At 44.1% G+C, this 14733-nt stretch overlaps 1 protein-coding gene across 1 annotated transcript in view; it reads right to left on the reverse strand.

Moving 5' to 3' along the window:
- The window catches only part of LOC108799531 (phosphofurin acidic cluster sorting protein 1-like), a 235587-nt gene that overhangs the window by 1878 nt on the left and 218976 nt on the right, over positions 1-14733 (reverse strand). Inside the window, exon 21 of the mRNA XM_018571396.1 lies at positions 5340-5459. Within this exon, the coding sequence (XP_018426898.1) occupies positions 5340-5459 (120 nt within the window). The remainder of the gene's footprint in view (positions 1-5339; positions 5460-14733) is intronic.

A 14733-nucleotide genomic window follows, 5' to 3' on the forward strand; every position in this document is an offset into this window, starting at 1 on the left:
CTATCATTATTATAAAAGTTAATGCCTTGCAACAAAAATCTTCAGCTAAGCTGCAGATTTGTTTTTTAAACCTAAGGGGTTAATTTTTTTACATTTAATCCCCTCATGACAGCGATGTTCAAAGTATGTTGCTGTCACTGTGTGACACTTAGTGACAGTGACATTGTGTGCCAGATAACCACTATTTTTAGAGAAAAAAAATTAAAATGTTAGCTTTTAGTTTTACGGCTGAGAAGTAAAGAACATTTTCTAAAATTCTAGGGATGTGAGGTGTTTCCAAACAAAGGACAAATAAATGAATTTATTTTAGCGGTGCTATTTTTATAAAAAATAATAATAATCAAAACTGGGGAAAAAGTGTTTTCTTTAAAGGAGAACTATGACATGAGTGATTTCCACTCACCTCATAGTTCTAAGCCGACCTGTGACAATGAGACTGTCACAGGTCGGCTCAGTAGATCGGGAGGTGAGGGTTCCCTCACCTCTCGATCCTGTCACGGCTCTCTGCCGTGACAGGGGGAGGGGCTGGATTCCCCTCTCCCCGCTCCGATCTGCCAGCGCTGACTGACGGAACGGACGGGGGAGGGGGCGGGTACAGCTGGCTCTGCCTCTAGATAGGCAGAGCCAGCTGTCACTCACGCAGCTGGGCGGATCCCGTCATCTAAGTCGGGATCCGCTCCAGATGCGGCGTCTCAGTATACCGTGAGCTGTAGCTCGCGGTATACTGAGCTTAGGGTAACGGGAGGACGCTAGTTTGTGTCCTCCCGTTACCCCAAGGAGAACTATGGGGAAAAACACTGACCCAATAGTTCTCCTTTAAGTTTTTTCCTCATTTTGTTATATTTTATTTGTCCAAAGTGAGGCGTTAGGCACACATATGGGATATAAATATATAGCCCTATCTGTCCTCTAAAAAACAATATATAATATGTGTGGGTGCACTTAGTAAGAAAGTATATTACTGCCGTGGAGAATCACACAGCAAAAATATAAAAAGTGTGTCAGAAACTAAAAACAAGCTCAGTCATGTAGGGGTTAAAGGCAAGAAGATGTGTCTTGCATTAGAAAAAGAAACAAACAATAACAACTAGGGAAAAACAGGTTGTGACAGAAGGTAAAAGAAAAACAAAACAGAGCAAAAATGTCATAACAGATCGGCGGTCCTGGGAAAGCAAAAATAACGCAGAAAAGCATGCTGAAATTTTAAAGTAACACAATAGTACCAAAATGTAATTGAAATGATGAAATGTTTTGTTTGGTGGTCTGTTGGTTTATGAAGAACCAACCTGAAGAACCTTATGCCCAATGCTGGAATCAGCATCCATGAGGTCTTCTGATCACACATTTGGAAGATGTGTGAACAGAAGACCAGGTTGCAGCCTTGCAAATCTGGGAAAAACTTGACTGATGCCGAAAAGCCAAAGAAGAATTCACAGATCTGGTAGAGTGTGCCTTAACCACTTCCGGGCCGCAATACGTCAATAGACGGCGGCCCGCAGAAGTGGTTAAAACAAGAACACGCCTGCAGGCGATTGCTGTTAACGTGCCATGTGGCGCGCCCCCCGCCACAGGCTTCTCTGGGCACCGCTGTCCCCGTGCGGCGCCCGGGAGCGGCTCGGCGGATCTCCCCGCAATGATCGGAGAGAGATTCAGCGGCTTCCAGCCACTGACCTCTCCTCCGATTACTGGACCCAGAAGTGATGTGTATTACATCACTTCTGGTGTCACTCTTACAGTCTCCGGCTCTTAGACCCAGGAGATGAAGCTGGGGAAGCAGATCTCTGCTTCCTCAGCTTCTTTGGGGTCCCTAGGTGACATTAGGGGTCTGAAAGGGGCCTGATGTCTCCATAAAGAGGACCCGTCACACCCCATCTGCTATTACATAGGGTGCTTGTTAACCCGCTATGTGATAGCAATAGGGTTAGTGTAGTGTAGCATTTAAAAATTCTAAAAAAAATTTTTAAGCCCCCCACGTGCATGCACATACACACGCAAACTCGCGTTGTTGCGCCTACGTGCAAAAACGACAATTGCGCTACACGTTACATATCGCCACGAACGTCGGAGGGAGAGCAATAATTCTAGGGCCATCAATCACTGTTAGCACTAAACTGATGAGCGGTAAAAGCGTTTAAAATGTTCCGTATGGGAAATTTTCGGTATTGACTTTTTTGCGGCTTCACGGGCGAACGCAGTTTTAAGGCTTGACATGCTTGGTATTTATTTACCCAATGTGACCCTGTCTTTCATATTTTACCAAAAAATTGGGTATTATATTATGTTTCTGTGCACTCAATTTTAATTTAGTTTATTTTTTCTAAAAAATACTGGTTTGATAAACATTTGCGCAAAAAACATGCGACATAAAAAATTGCAACTAGCATTTTTTTATTCTACAGGACCTCTGCTTTTAGCAAATATATAATTGTTTGGGGGTTTGAAGCTGTTTTCTAGCCAAAAATTAATATTTTATCATGTGTGCGCAAATAGTAAGAAAATGCCCCGGACAGCAAGTGGTTAACAGGTAAAGGTGAAAACCGATAAAGACCATAAGCTTGAATGATGATTTACCTGAACCATCTTGAAATGGTGGAACAAGAAGGTGGCTCCAGACCATCAACCACCATTTGGTGACCATCAGAGATGACAAAAAGAGAACAGTCCACTTCTTAATAAAGGCCTCTTAAATGGGTACTGAACCAAAAACCGTTTGGGAGCTGTAAACAGCTTATCAGGAATTTTCCAGTCAGCATACAGAAAATCTGGAAATAGCATGTGCATGATAAAAGTTTAGGTGGTCTTAGGGCCTCTCAGTAACCCTAGGCTGGTAGTAACAGTAGTAGAAGCTGCAGGCTCCATCACAGTCTTTAAAGTGTATTTCCACTTTCACAGCCAAATTGGGATAAGAGCTATTTTATTTTTGTTACATGTTGCCATTCACATAGCATAAGCTAAAAGATATATTTAAAAAAATACTTCTTGCAGTTTAAATTGCTTTTACTTGGGTTAGAGTTTCTTGGCTTCTTAAGGGTTAAAATGTCTACTTCCTTCTCCAGTAATGTTAGGAGGGGTTGTGAGGGGTTTGTTCATTATAATTTGTAAAGTAGATTTGAACCCTGACTGTCCTAACAAAGGGTTAAAGGATTACAACCCTGGCTTGTGCATTGTATGTTATAGAATTTAATGAGAGAAACACAATCCTCAAATTTCAGGCCTAAGTCTTTCTAGAATCATAGACCACTGTGAAGGTGCTAAGGAAAAAAACTGGATTCAGCCATGTTGCCTGCTGCAACAAAACATCTATAAGGTAAGAAATATTTATTTACATTATGCTGTGTGAATGGGAACACACAATAAACATATAGAGGGTTTTTCCTCAAATTTGACTGCAAAGATGGAAATACACTTGAAGACCAGCGTGTTAAACCCCCTTCCCGTCAAGGCCATTTTTCAGTATTCAGTGCTGCAGTACTTTGCCTGACATTTATTCAGTGTTGCAACATCATCACCCCAATTTTTGGTAAAATATAAAAGACAGGGTCACGTCGGGGTAAATTGACACCAAACATGTCAAGCCTTAAAATTGCAAAAAAACTACTACACCCAAAACTGGCCATAGGCGATGCTTTAAAAGCTTTCACTGCTCATCAGTTTAGTGTTATCAGTGATTAATTGCCCCAGAATCATTGCTCGCGAAACAACGTTCGCGATGATATGTAACACAAGGGGCACAATCGTCGTTTTCGCATGTAGCCCCACCCGACGTATGTTTGCATGTGTATGTCAGGGACTTTTTTGTGTGATTTTATTTTTTTTATGCTTTCATTTTTTTACACCTAACTTTATTGCTCTCCATAACCAATTTACCTGACAGGTCCTCTTTATGGAGGCATCAGGAGTCTCCAAGACCCCTAATGTCACCTAGGGACCTCCAGAGAAGCTGATGAAGCCGAGATCTGCTTCACCAGCTTCTCTCCGGCTTCTGTAGCTGGGAATGACAGCTGAATCTACATCACTTCCTGCATTCTGACACCAGAGAGGAGCTCAGAGGGAGATTGTGTACGGTGACAGAGCCACCGTGCAGGTCCCGACCCGCACCAGGCACAGCGGATCAATGGGACCAGCACGGTTGGGGGGGCTGCACACCCACACAAAATACAAGTGATCGGCATCTCTAGAGATTCTGGAATGCTTGTTTTTAATCAGCCATCGTCGGCTGTTTACATTTAGAAGAGAACTATGGGGTAAGTGTTTTTCCCCATAGTTCTCTTTAGGGTCACGGGAGGACATATACTAACCTCCTCCCATGACCCAAAGCTCAGTATTAAGCGAGCTATTGCCCGCGATATACTTATAACGCCGCATCCGGTGCAGATCCCGACAATATTGCCTATCTAGAGGCAGAGTCAGCTGTGCCCGCCCCCTCCCACGTTCGTTACTCCCCTCAGCGCTGAAGGATCAGAGGGGGAGGGGGGAATTCCTGCGGGGAGGGGCTGACAGTCACCGCTCACTGCAGGGAGACGATCAGGAAGTGAGGGGATTGGCTGCATGTTTCTGCTCACTTCCAGATCAATAGAGCTGACCTGTGACAGCTTCTTTGTCACAGGTCGGCTCTAACTATGAGGATGAGTGGAAATCACTCACCTCATAGTTCTCCTTTAACTTAGTTTTCCCACTTGTGCATGCAATGGACATCGTGCACGAGTGGGGGCGGGGAAGGACGTCTTAAAATGCCCACCCACCTCTACAAGGCCCGTGTCCGGCCGTTGAGGTACAGCCGCTGGACGGGAGGTGGTTAAGTTGGCATGCACCACGTCAATAAGAGCCAAAATGGTCTTGCGACTCCTCAGGGACAACTTAATCCAGTAAGAATTTTGGAGACTTTTCATCAGAGAGCCACCACAACCAAAGGCTCAAAGGCCTCTAAGGTTGCAAGCAGATCACATAATGATTCTGCAGAGGAAGGCATAGACGTACACATATATTCTCTGTGGTTGAATACAGCAGGGGAGGGGCTACACTCAGCAGTGCCAAGGAGGCCTCCGAGGAATGTAAGAACTCAATCCAGACTGGACAACATTTCAGACTGCTGGTATCAGGTCCTTAAGAGGGAGAACTGCAGGCCACCCCAGGACTGTTAGTGGATTGTGAGCCGGAGAGACCAGATACAGTGGGACTAATTCCCTTGTGTTTGTGATCCAAAATGAGCAGTGACTGCTGCGTAAATAGTTCAATATTGTTGGAAGTGTCAGGCTTCACCAAGACTCTGTTTTGCATTTCATCTTTACTTAATTTGCTCTAATTTGACACCCATACATATTTCTATTTCTCAGTCTCACCTCTCAGCATAATTTGCTGCTGTCGGGCTGAACAGATTAGTCTTGTGATTCCTTCAATTATTTGAGTTTTGGCATCTGTTTCTTTTTCTTTTGGCTTCTTGCTAAGGAAAATAGTTGGCACTGAAACAGAAAAAAAGTGAATCCTGTCAAACTTGACAATATAACTGTGTTCCCGATTATTGACACCACCTCAGATTATCTTGCTTAACAAAATACACTAAATAATAATAAATTGTGCCATGCTCAGAATAAATAAAAAAAAATAATGCAAAAATATGTAAATACAACACTTAATAGCTAATAAATATTACATGTATAAATGCAAATAAGTGTCAAGTCCTCTCATGCAAAAGTTCAGTATTATAAATCGTGATAATGTGCAAATACTGAAGTCAAAATACTGTGCAAATATTTAATCTTTCATCCAACGTGATTGGTGTGTAGATAATGAATGTGAAAATCTGCATTCTCATTGCACTCATGAGAATCGCCAAGGTAACAGGAACACGCTTGTTCACTGGCTTTTCAGAACTTCCGAAATTTTCACTTTAACTCTCAGGGACAGGATGCAGGTAGTCATGGACGGAAACAAACACACTCCATAGTGTAAAACCGCATACACGAAACAGCTTTATTTTCTTAAAAAGCTACTCGCTTAAAATGCGTGATCTCAGAACAAAGCAGCAAGCCTAAATCCCGGGTAAAATAAGACGTGGGGTCCCCCCTAAAATACCCAACTAGACCCTTGATCCGAGCACAGGCCTGGCAGGGCAGGAAAGGGGGGGGATGAGCAAGCGCCCCCCGTCATACTAGGCCACATGCCCTCGGCACTGGGAGGGTGCTTTTCCAGGGCCGCCCCTGGAATAGCACCTTGTCCCCGTGCCGATGGAAACAAGGGCCTAGTTGTAATGCCAATAAATACAGCAGAAAGATGAGAAGAAATCCATGCTATTTGTACACAAAATACTTGGAGAAGTGCAACAGCTATATTAAACCCTGCTTGACCAAGGATAAAAAAAAATTATTCTAGGAATCAATATATTTTGGACTGTCATGAGCAGAATCCACTGCAAAGGAATCAAGGTTAGGAATCTGCTTAGCAGCACAAGGAAAAAGTAGGTGAGGAAATTATGGTCAGGATATCAGGTATCACGAAGTCTACTGGTTTACAGTATCCCACTAAGGGATAGGACCATAGGACAAAAGAGTATTATTTGTTGACCTTTCAGGGAGGTACAGGAGCATTAGTAAACAATATTTACTTGAAAGAAGGGTGTGTCTTTAGGATAAGGACTCCCGGCACTCAAATTAGAACAATGTTATCTGAAGAGGTAAAAATGGACTGCTTTGAAAAAGCAGACTGGAGTAGCATTATTCCAAAGACAAGGGAAGGGATAGAACTCAATATGAGAAAAAGGTCAGCAAAGTCCTTTATAACCATGGAAAAAAGGTTTTCTTGATTTTCCCATAGATTCCCTCAAGAGGGCAATGGGATTTGATGTGATGTAACGGGTGTAAGTGGGAGAGCAACTACATAACAAAAGTATAGAAGAGCACACTGGCATAGTGTAGCAGTTCCATTTAAGAAATATCAAATTAAAACAATTGCACTCACGAGTGTAGGTATTTGTGTAGCGACAAAGTGTGCTACAGATCCTATCTCTAGAGAACTAACTGGGGTGTTGCGTAGCTGGAGTGGAGCATGTGATGGAAAGTAGACACGTGCGATTCGTTTCGTTCCGAATCTGGATGTATCCGAATTCCGAACTACAGGTACAACGAATGCAAACTAATCCAAATTTACGATTCGTTTTTGTGGGACGAACTTTCGTTTTTTGGACGAACTTTCGTTGCCGCAAAGAGACATTTGAGAACAAAAGACTCTTTTTCCCTCTTAAATGTCACTTTGCTGCAACGAACGAAACGAATTAGAAACTAATTTTTGTACGGATTTCCGCTAACGAATTTCATCCGAATCCCGAAACGAATTGACTTTTGGACCCGGATTCCGAAAAACGAAATAAAGCAATATCCGAATCAAAACGAAACGAATCAAATTTTTGGCTGATGCACATGTCTAATGGAACGACAAGGTCACATTTCCAAAATAGAGGAAGCACCCGTCTGTTCCTTCTGTTTCCAAGAGACAGGTGAGCATTAAATGGTGCAAGTAGGGGCCCCCAAACCCAGGGATTGTGCATTATGCAAATACCACCTTTGTTCCAACTTGATTATTAACACAATATGCAAGCCTACATACACATACAGTATCTTTATGGCATAACCCTGTCCTTAGTAGCCTTGTCAGATATAAATCAACCTGTCTAGAATGCTGCAGAAAAAGGAGCTGCAGCATTTTTTCACACCTGCCTAAAACTTTTGCACAGTACTGTATTGCTGGGATTTGTTGTACTCTATAGCCGATGGTATTATTCTGCATTCCTCCATCAACACTAAACAGTATGGGTGAGGGAATCTCCCCTGCTAGCCATTGTATTCTGACAGCCAGCACCCGCCATTGTCAGAATACGAGGTTTGGCTGACAGCTCTTTCCACAAAAGGTGATTGAAAAATCGGCTTTTGTGAAATGGAAGGATGATGTGAGAGCAACACACAGCCTAAATTTCCTACATTTTATTTACATTAGTTTTTTTCTTAAATTACATTACATGTGTTTGGGGGGTAAGGGGCTCTACATTGTACTGGTGGAAGGGACTCAGGGAGTGCCAAAGGTCCACAGGGTAGAGGGGCGCAATACTTGCCTTGCCCGAGCACTGACAACCCATGCTACGCCACTGGATAGATTACAAAGGACATAGACCTGCCATCAACCCCCCTGCCTTTTCTTTAGAACTCCTTCTTGTGTACAGGAAGTTGTCAGCTCACCGGATTTCTGGCAGAATCAATAGTTTTTTCCCCACCTATTGAACTGTTAAAACAAAACACATTCAAAAGGTATATTTAGCAGACCAAAAGGGACCAAATGAGAGAACTTCATTGTCAGGGTTTACATACATTTAAATAAGTTTCTCTTTTTTTAGTTTTGTTACAATATTTGGCAAATTCACAGTACCACTTATCAAAAATGGTAGATCCCTATTACATGCTGTCAGAAATAATAGAAGCTTACTTACTGCTTTATTTACTACACATGGGAAATATTCTAATAGACTAGCCAAGAATAATGACAAAGAAACCTTATGAAATTATTAGGTTCCATAAGGTATGTTGCCAGTTTCAAACCAACTTGCTTCATTGTCTTTTTCCGAACAATAATTTTTCAGTATTTTTCAGTGTGCATCAAATAGGTCTGCTATTCCCTGTAATATGACTGACGGACTGAACCGTCACTGGGGCTGTTGGAGGAGCCTGGGGCTAGCCTCCTTCCTACTGACTATGGACCTGGGACTATGGAGACCCCCCTCGGACCTCTTGGGGTTACAAGGAACTATTATCCTAGGTTTATGTGTAGAGTGGACATACTACATATTTCCCCTGGCATTACGTTTAAGTGACCCTGTGTTCATTCACAGACTGTGAATCCAGCAGCACTGAAGGGGGTTAATTCTGGACTAAGACTCCCATTGAACTTGTTACAGTTTATTTGTCCCTTTGTTTCATTGTGTTAATGAAGGGATTAAGATAGCTGACTCTAGGAGTAGTTTACCATATGATAGACACTCAGCAGATAATCCCATCACATGTGTCTCCTCTCTCCCTATTCTTTAAGGCATCGGGGAGGGGATGATGATCTGCTTCCATTCTGTTAATGTTTGATTGTATTATGTTTTTAGAGACCCAGAACTGTATAAATACTGTGCTGGTTTTCAATAAAGTCAGTTCTTGGTTTTCACTTCAACATTGGTGTTGTCTGATGTTTGAGGAGTTTAGCTTTCTGCCCTAATATATTGGTTCCGTCCAATAATTAGGCAGGTTTGGGCTGAGGACACTGGAATTTGGGTTCCAGCGGAGAGGAAGCGGATTTCTGACGAAGGTACCCAGTCGGGGTGCCAGGCAATCCGTCACAATTGGTGGCAAGCCGTGGGATCGGCTTCCTCCCTACAGAGCAGTCCAAACCACCAACGGGATCCATTTCTCAGCCAGCTGAGGAGAACTGACTCAAGCAGCCATGACCCCGGCAGTGGAGTACTCCAAATGGTTGCGGATCGTCTGTCCAGAGGGAGATAGGGGTCTGTCTATGGAAGACTACTTTATTCTCAGGCAGACTGCACGGACAGCTCTATGGAATATTACTGAGGCACACCAGGGCCGGTTTCATCCATTTCCAGAACAAAGTGTCCGGGATCAGATGGCCCTGAGAATGGTAATCCTGGGAGAGCAGCCTCAGGAGCATTGGGTGGCTGATTTGCACAAGTTGGTTCAGCGATAGGTAAAGCTGGATGAATGGTATTGTGCCCTGCATTGGTATGCAGAACAAACTCAGGTGGGATTTAAAGCTGAATATCCAGAGGGCTATGACTTTGATGACCCTGAACTGTTGTGGGACACCCTGGTGGATATGGTTGAGTTTGAGGATGATGGGGACTCGGCCCTGGAGGACCTTTTTGCATACTTGGAAGACTTGCTTGGTTTGGAGGGGGTTCCAGAGCTGAGAGCTGATTTGGAGTACATTGTGAAACAAGAATGGCTACTGGGAAAGGCATACAAGGAGCTGCTAGGACACGCTCAGCAGAGTGTCTCAGACCCAGTGGAAACACATCCCCAGAGAGTGTGGATTTAATTGACTTTTCTGTGGAGATTGTACAGCTTGATGAGTCCCCAGTTGAGGCGCTGGCAACAGGGCAGAGTGCCAAGAGCTTCTGCACAGCAACTGGTACACCCCCGGAGTTCCAGGGAGAGGATGCAGATGACCTCTCTCCCCAGAAGCATTGTGAGTTCCAGGGAGAAGAGGTAGCTGACCTCTCTTCCCAGCGGCAAATGGAGTTCCAGTGAGAGGAGGTAGCTGACCTCTGCCCCCAGCAGCAGATGGAGCATCTGGAAAAAGGTACAGCTGACACTAATCCCCAGTGGCTAAGTGCTTCCCAAGGAGAGGAATTAGATGTCCTATATTTAAGGAGTTTAGCTTTCTGTCCTAATATATTGGTTCCGTCCAATAATTAGGCAGGTTTGGGCTGAGGACACTGGAATTCGGGTTCCAGCGGAGAGGAAGCTGATTTCTGACAGAGGTACCCAGTCGGGGTACTAGGCAGTCCGTCACAATGATGTCATAATAAAAACCTGTCCATAACCACAAGGCCCAGTTCTACCACAGCTGGTGGAAGGAAAGAACCATCCAGAATGAAAAAGAACAACAAATGAAACCAAGGAACTCAAATGACTATAAGAACACTTTCTAGAGTGGTACACCTTACGAGAACCCTACTTACATGCCTTAAGCAAGATAGGAATGCCAGAATCAGGAATACCCCTAACTCTCAACACCTGGGCTTTATGCTATTAAAGCCAGCATCTGAGAAGAAGGTTGCATGATTGAAAGCAGATCCTGCTGAACCAACAGCTGCCAAAGCATGAGCTGACCAATCAGATCTACGATCCAGGGTCCTCTGAGATGGTCCAATGCTATGAGAATGATGGAAAAATCATCTAGTTTCATTTTCTGCAGATATTTCAAAAGGAGCTTAAAACAGGGAAGCATATGACATCAAGTATCAGTCCCACTTTGCCACCAAGGTGTCTGCTGAATGCCCCCAACAGGTCCCTTGACCTGACTACACATCTGTCTAGCTTCCAAGATGCCAGCAAATTTATGTGTGGCATTCTTCAAGATAGACAGATCGGCAAAACATCTTCTGATGAAGCATCTATTGCCCATTATATGTAAAGCCTACTTGCCAGTTTGCCACGCTGTGGATATAAAATGTGGAAATTGCTGGTATATGGTGTTCCACCCAGTTTAGGCATTGGTGCCTTCTTTATGGATGACATATACCGTGGTAGGGAAATTGTGGACTCTTCCAGAAGAGGCGTTCAGCAAAGGAGACAGTTGAATTTTTTATGGCTCCAAAAAGTTGATAGGGAGCTGAAATTCCTCCACAGACCGATGACCCTGCACCATCAAGGTGCCTAGTGCTCCTTGATGGTCCTCTTTTTTAGACCCTAGAGCTCAGAACAAGTCTAAGGTACACCGCCAAAGACAAGGCATCAGAGAAGACTTTCTTGTTATTCAACCACCTGTAATAATCCCTGTGTCGGGATCTGTGGCCGCCCAGCTCCACTGTGCCGTGATGCTCCTCCCCCCTCGCTTGTCTCGTCGGCTTAAAATGCGGAAGTTTTAATTGCTCAGTGTCCAACTCATGTTGTGGATACTGAGCAATATCCCTGCAAGGCTGACAGATGGACAAGACCTGCCTGATCATGCCTGCCTCCCCCTGCAGCCCTAGCAGACCTTGACACAACTATACTCACCCACAGGTCGTTAGCTGCTCCTGGATAAGCTGCCACATCTGAAGGACTCTGCACCTTTCACCATCCCCATCTTGGATCCTTACATCCTAGTTACCATCTAAAACTGCAAGTACTATAGGTCATAAAAGACTGGTTAAGACTGCCATTGCAATGGGTTACTACTATATCAAACTTGCGCTATACTCCATGTGTGATATATAAATCCCATCTACTGCTAAATTGAACTTGTCTGTATGCAGAGCCATAGACTTAATTACTGTCAGCCGTCACATAGCTGCTTAAAACAAATAAGCTTCAGAGTTGAATGCACCATAATGCCCTGTTAAGAATGTGTGGCACTACATATCCCAGATACTGGTTTGCTCATCAGCGGCAGTGGGATGATTAGGGGTTGATTCATCTACCACGTGTGGAAGGAAGTTATGATCAGATCTATGACACTATACTTACTATGAATCAATTCCTATGCTGCAGTATGAGAGTCAGTTTTTGTGTGAACTCCATATTATTTGCTAAAGACTTCTACCTATTCGAATACGGATCTATAACATACCCATGGAGTAAAAAAATGCTACAAATTGGAATTTCCCAAAGGGACCGGAGGTTTTTGTTGTCCAAGCTCGCAGGAAAGTCAGGGTCTCCCACAATTGGTGTCAAAGGAGAAGGAAAAGGGGAGATCTGTTTCAACGGAAAAGTCTTCTTTACCACCCTAAGGGTCGGACCTATAGTCGGGTAGGATAGTAAATCCCTAGAATGTGCAGAAGAAAGCCTGGGGAGTCCGGCGAGGTGAACTGACGTGAAAGTTTGTTCAAGGGCCACCCAGGGCTTTGGGTCCGAGTGGACACACCAGTTCAAGGTCCTAGAAAGGTGGAGGGCCTGGTAATATAATAGTATGTCCGGTAAACCTATCCCACCAGATGATTTAGGAAGGGTCAGAGTGGATATACGTTTTAAAGGCAGCTGAAGTGTAACAATAAAGAATGGGCACTCTGAAAGAACAGCTTCCGCATGGCTATAGGTATAGTCTGAATGAGATAAAGGACCTGTGGAAGGGTGGTCATCTTGAAAGCACTACATCTGCCAAACCAAGTCAGAGGGAGGAAAAGCCAGTGTTGAAGGTCCAACCTAATTTTCGTTAGAAGGCGGGAATGTTCTCACTATAAAGCTGAGAGACGTCCGACGTAAGATGTATCCCCAGATATTTTAAAGAAGACCTAGTCCACTGAAATGGGAGGGAGACTCTCAAGGCTTTGACTTTTGATACAGGCAAGGCGATGACTTATAATTTATTTTAAAATTGGAGAGATTCCCATAAAGCGTGAAAACTGAGAGCAAAGATTGAAGTGACTTATCCAGATCATTGATGCAAAACAACAGGTCGTCCGCATAGGTCATAACTTTATGGTTACTCCCCCCCTCCCCCCAGTTTCAGCCCCTGAATGTTCGTATCAGCTCTAATTGTGCACAGCAATAGTTCCAGAGTTAGGGCAAAAATCAGGGGGGAAAGGGGGCAACCTTGGTGGGTACCATTAGACAGGCCAAAATAGTCGGAGAGAGTGCCATTAACACGGACCGCTGCTTGTGGGGTGGAATAAAGAGCATTAATCGAAGCTAGCAGGTTAGCGCCCAGACCAAGATATAGTGGACCTCATTAATCTTGGTCAAAGGTCTTTTCCATGTCAGTAGAAAGCAACATCAGCAGGCAGGCCCTCGACCTGGCAGAGTGGATCAGATTGATGGCCCTGGTAGTGTTATCGCGGGCTTCTCTGCTGTGGATAAAGGCAACCTGATCAGGGTGAATAATGCAAGTGATGTAGGGTAACAACCGGTTAGCCAATATTTTTGAGAATAATTTCAAGTCCACATTCAGGAGGGCAATTGGCCGGAAATTTGCACAATTAGTCAAATCTTTGTCCGGCTTAGGAATGACAGAAATGTGAGCTCTAAGAGCATCCACCTCGATTAGGCCTGCCCTGCCCTGCCGTAATCGAGTTGTAGGTTTTGAGAAACCAAGGAGTCAAGACCTCCTTGAAGGTAAGGGTTAGGCCGTCAGGTCCTGGGGACTTCCCTGTTTGAGCCGACGAGAGGGCTGTGAAAAATTCTCTCAGTAAATGGATATTCCAGGGAAGACACCGCTTTTGCAGAGAGTGTAGGGAGCCCAGAAGAGTGTAAAAACTGGTCAATAGGAGTTGATTAGAGGGAGACAAGGCTGAGTAAGCAGGGGACAAATTATAAAGATCTCTATAAAAATTTAGGAATTCCTGAGTGATATCCTTGGAGGTAGAAAGCCGTGTTCCAGATGGAGAGTGTACATGGGAGAGGAAGTTTTTAGATCGAGGGCCTCGCAATGCTCTATCAAGCATTCTGCTTGGCTTGTTAGAGTATTAAAAAAAGGCCTGTCTAACCCTCAGCAGTTTGGCAGAAGTGCGGCTAAATAATAAAGAGTTCAACCGTTTCCATAACTCCTGAAGTTGTGACAAAACCGCAGAGGCCGCAGACTTCTTGTGCACAGCTTCCAATGACTGTATCCGAGATAACAGGGTGTGGTACTGGGGTAGTGGGTAAGGCATTGACGTTTGAGTCGGGAACCATGTTTAATGAACAACCCCCCTTACTGTACATTTATGAGCCTCCCATATCACCTACTGGGAAACATCAGCAGTATCATTCGTCTGAAAGAAGCACGGGAGCTCCTTAGAGACCTCACTGAAAGTGTCTGGGTCCTGAAGCAGAGCCTCATTTAGATGTCATGAAGTATCCTCTATGAAGAAGGTCTAAGGAGAGATGGATAGGGGCGTGATCGGAAAAAAGGATCGGATCGATCGATGCTGAGGTAACCATAGGGAGGTCCTTATGCTGTAGAAAAAAAAGTAGTCAATTCAAGAATACGTTTGATGGGGGGAGAGTAAAAGGTGTAGTCTTTTTCCGTTGGGTGGCCAAAACACCACACTTCAACTAAATGAGCAAG

This window comes from Nanorana parkeri, unplaced genomic scaffold, assembly GCF_000935625.1.
Source record: "Nanorana parkeri isolate BGI_ZX_2015 unplaced genomic scaffold, ASM93562v1 scaffold1749, whole genome shotgun sequence".
NCBI lineage: Eukaryota > Metazoa > Chordata > Amphibia > Anura > Dicroglossidae > Nanorana > Nanorana parkeri.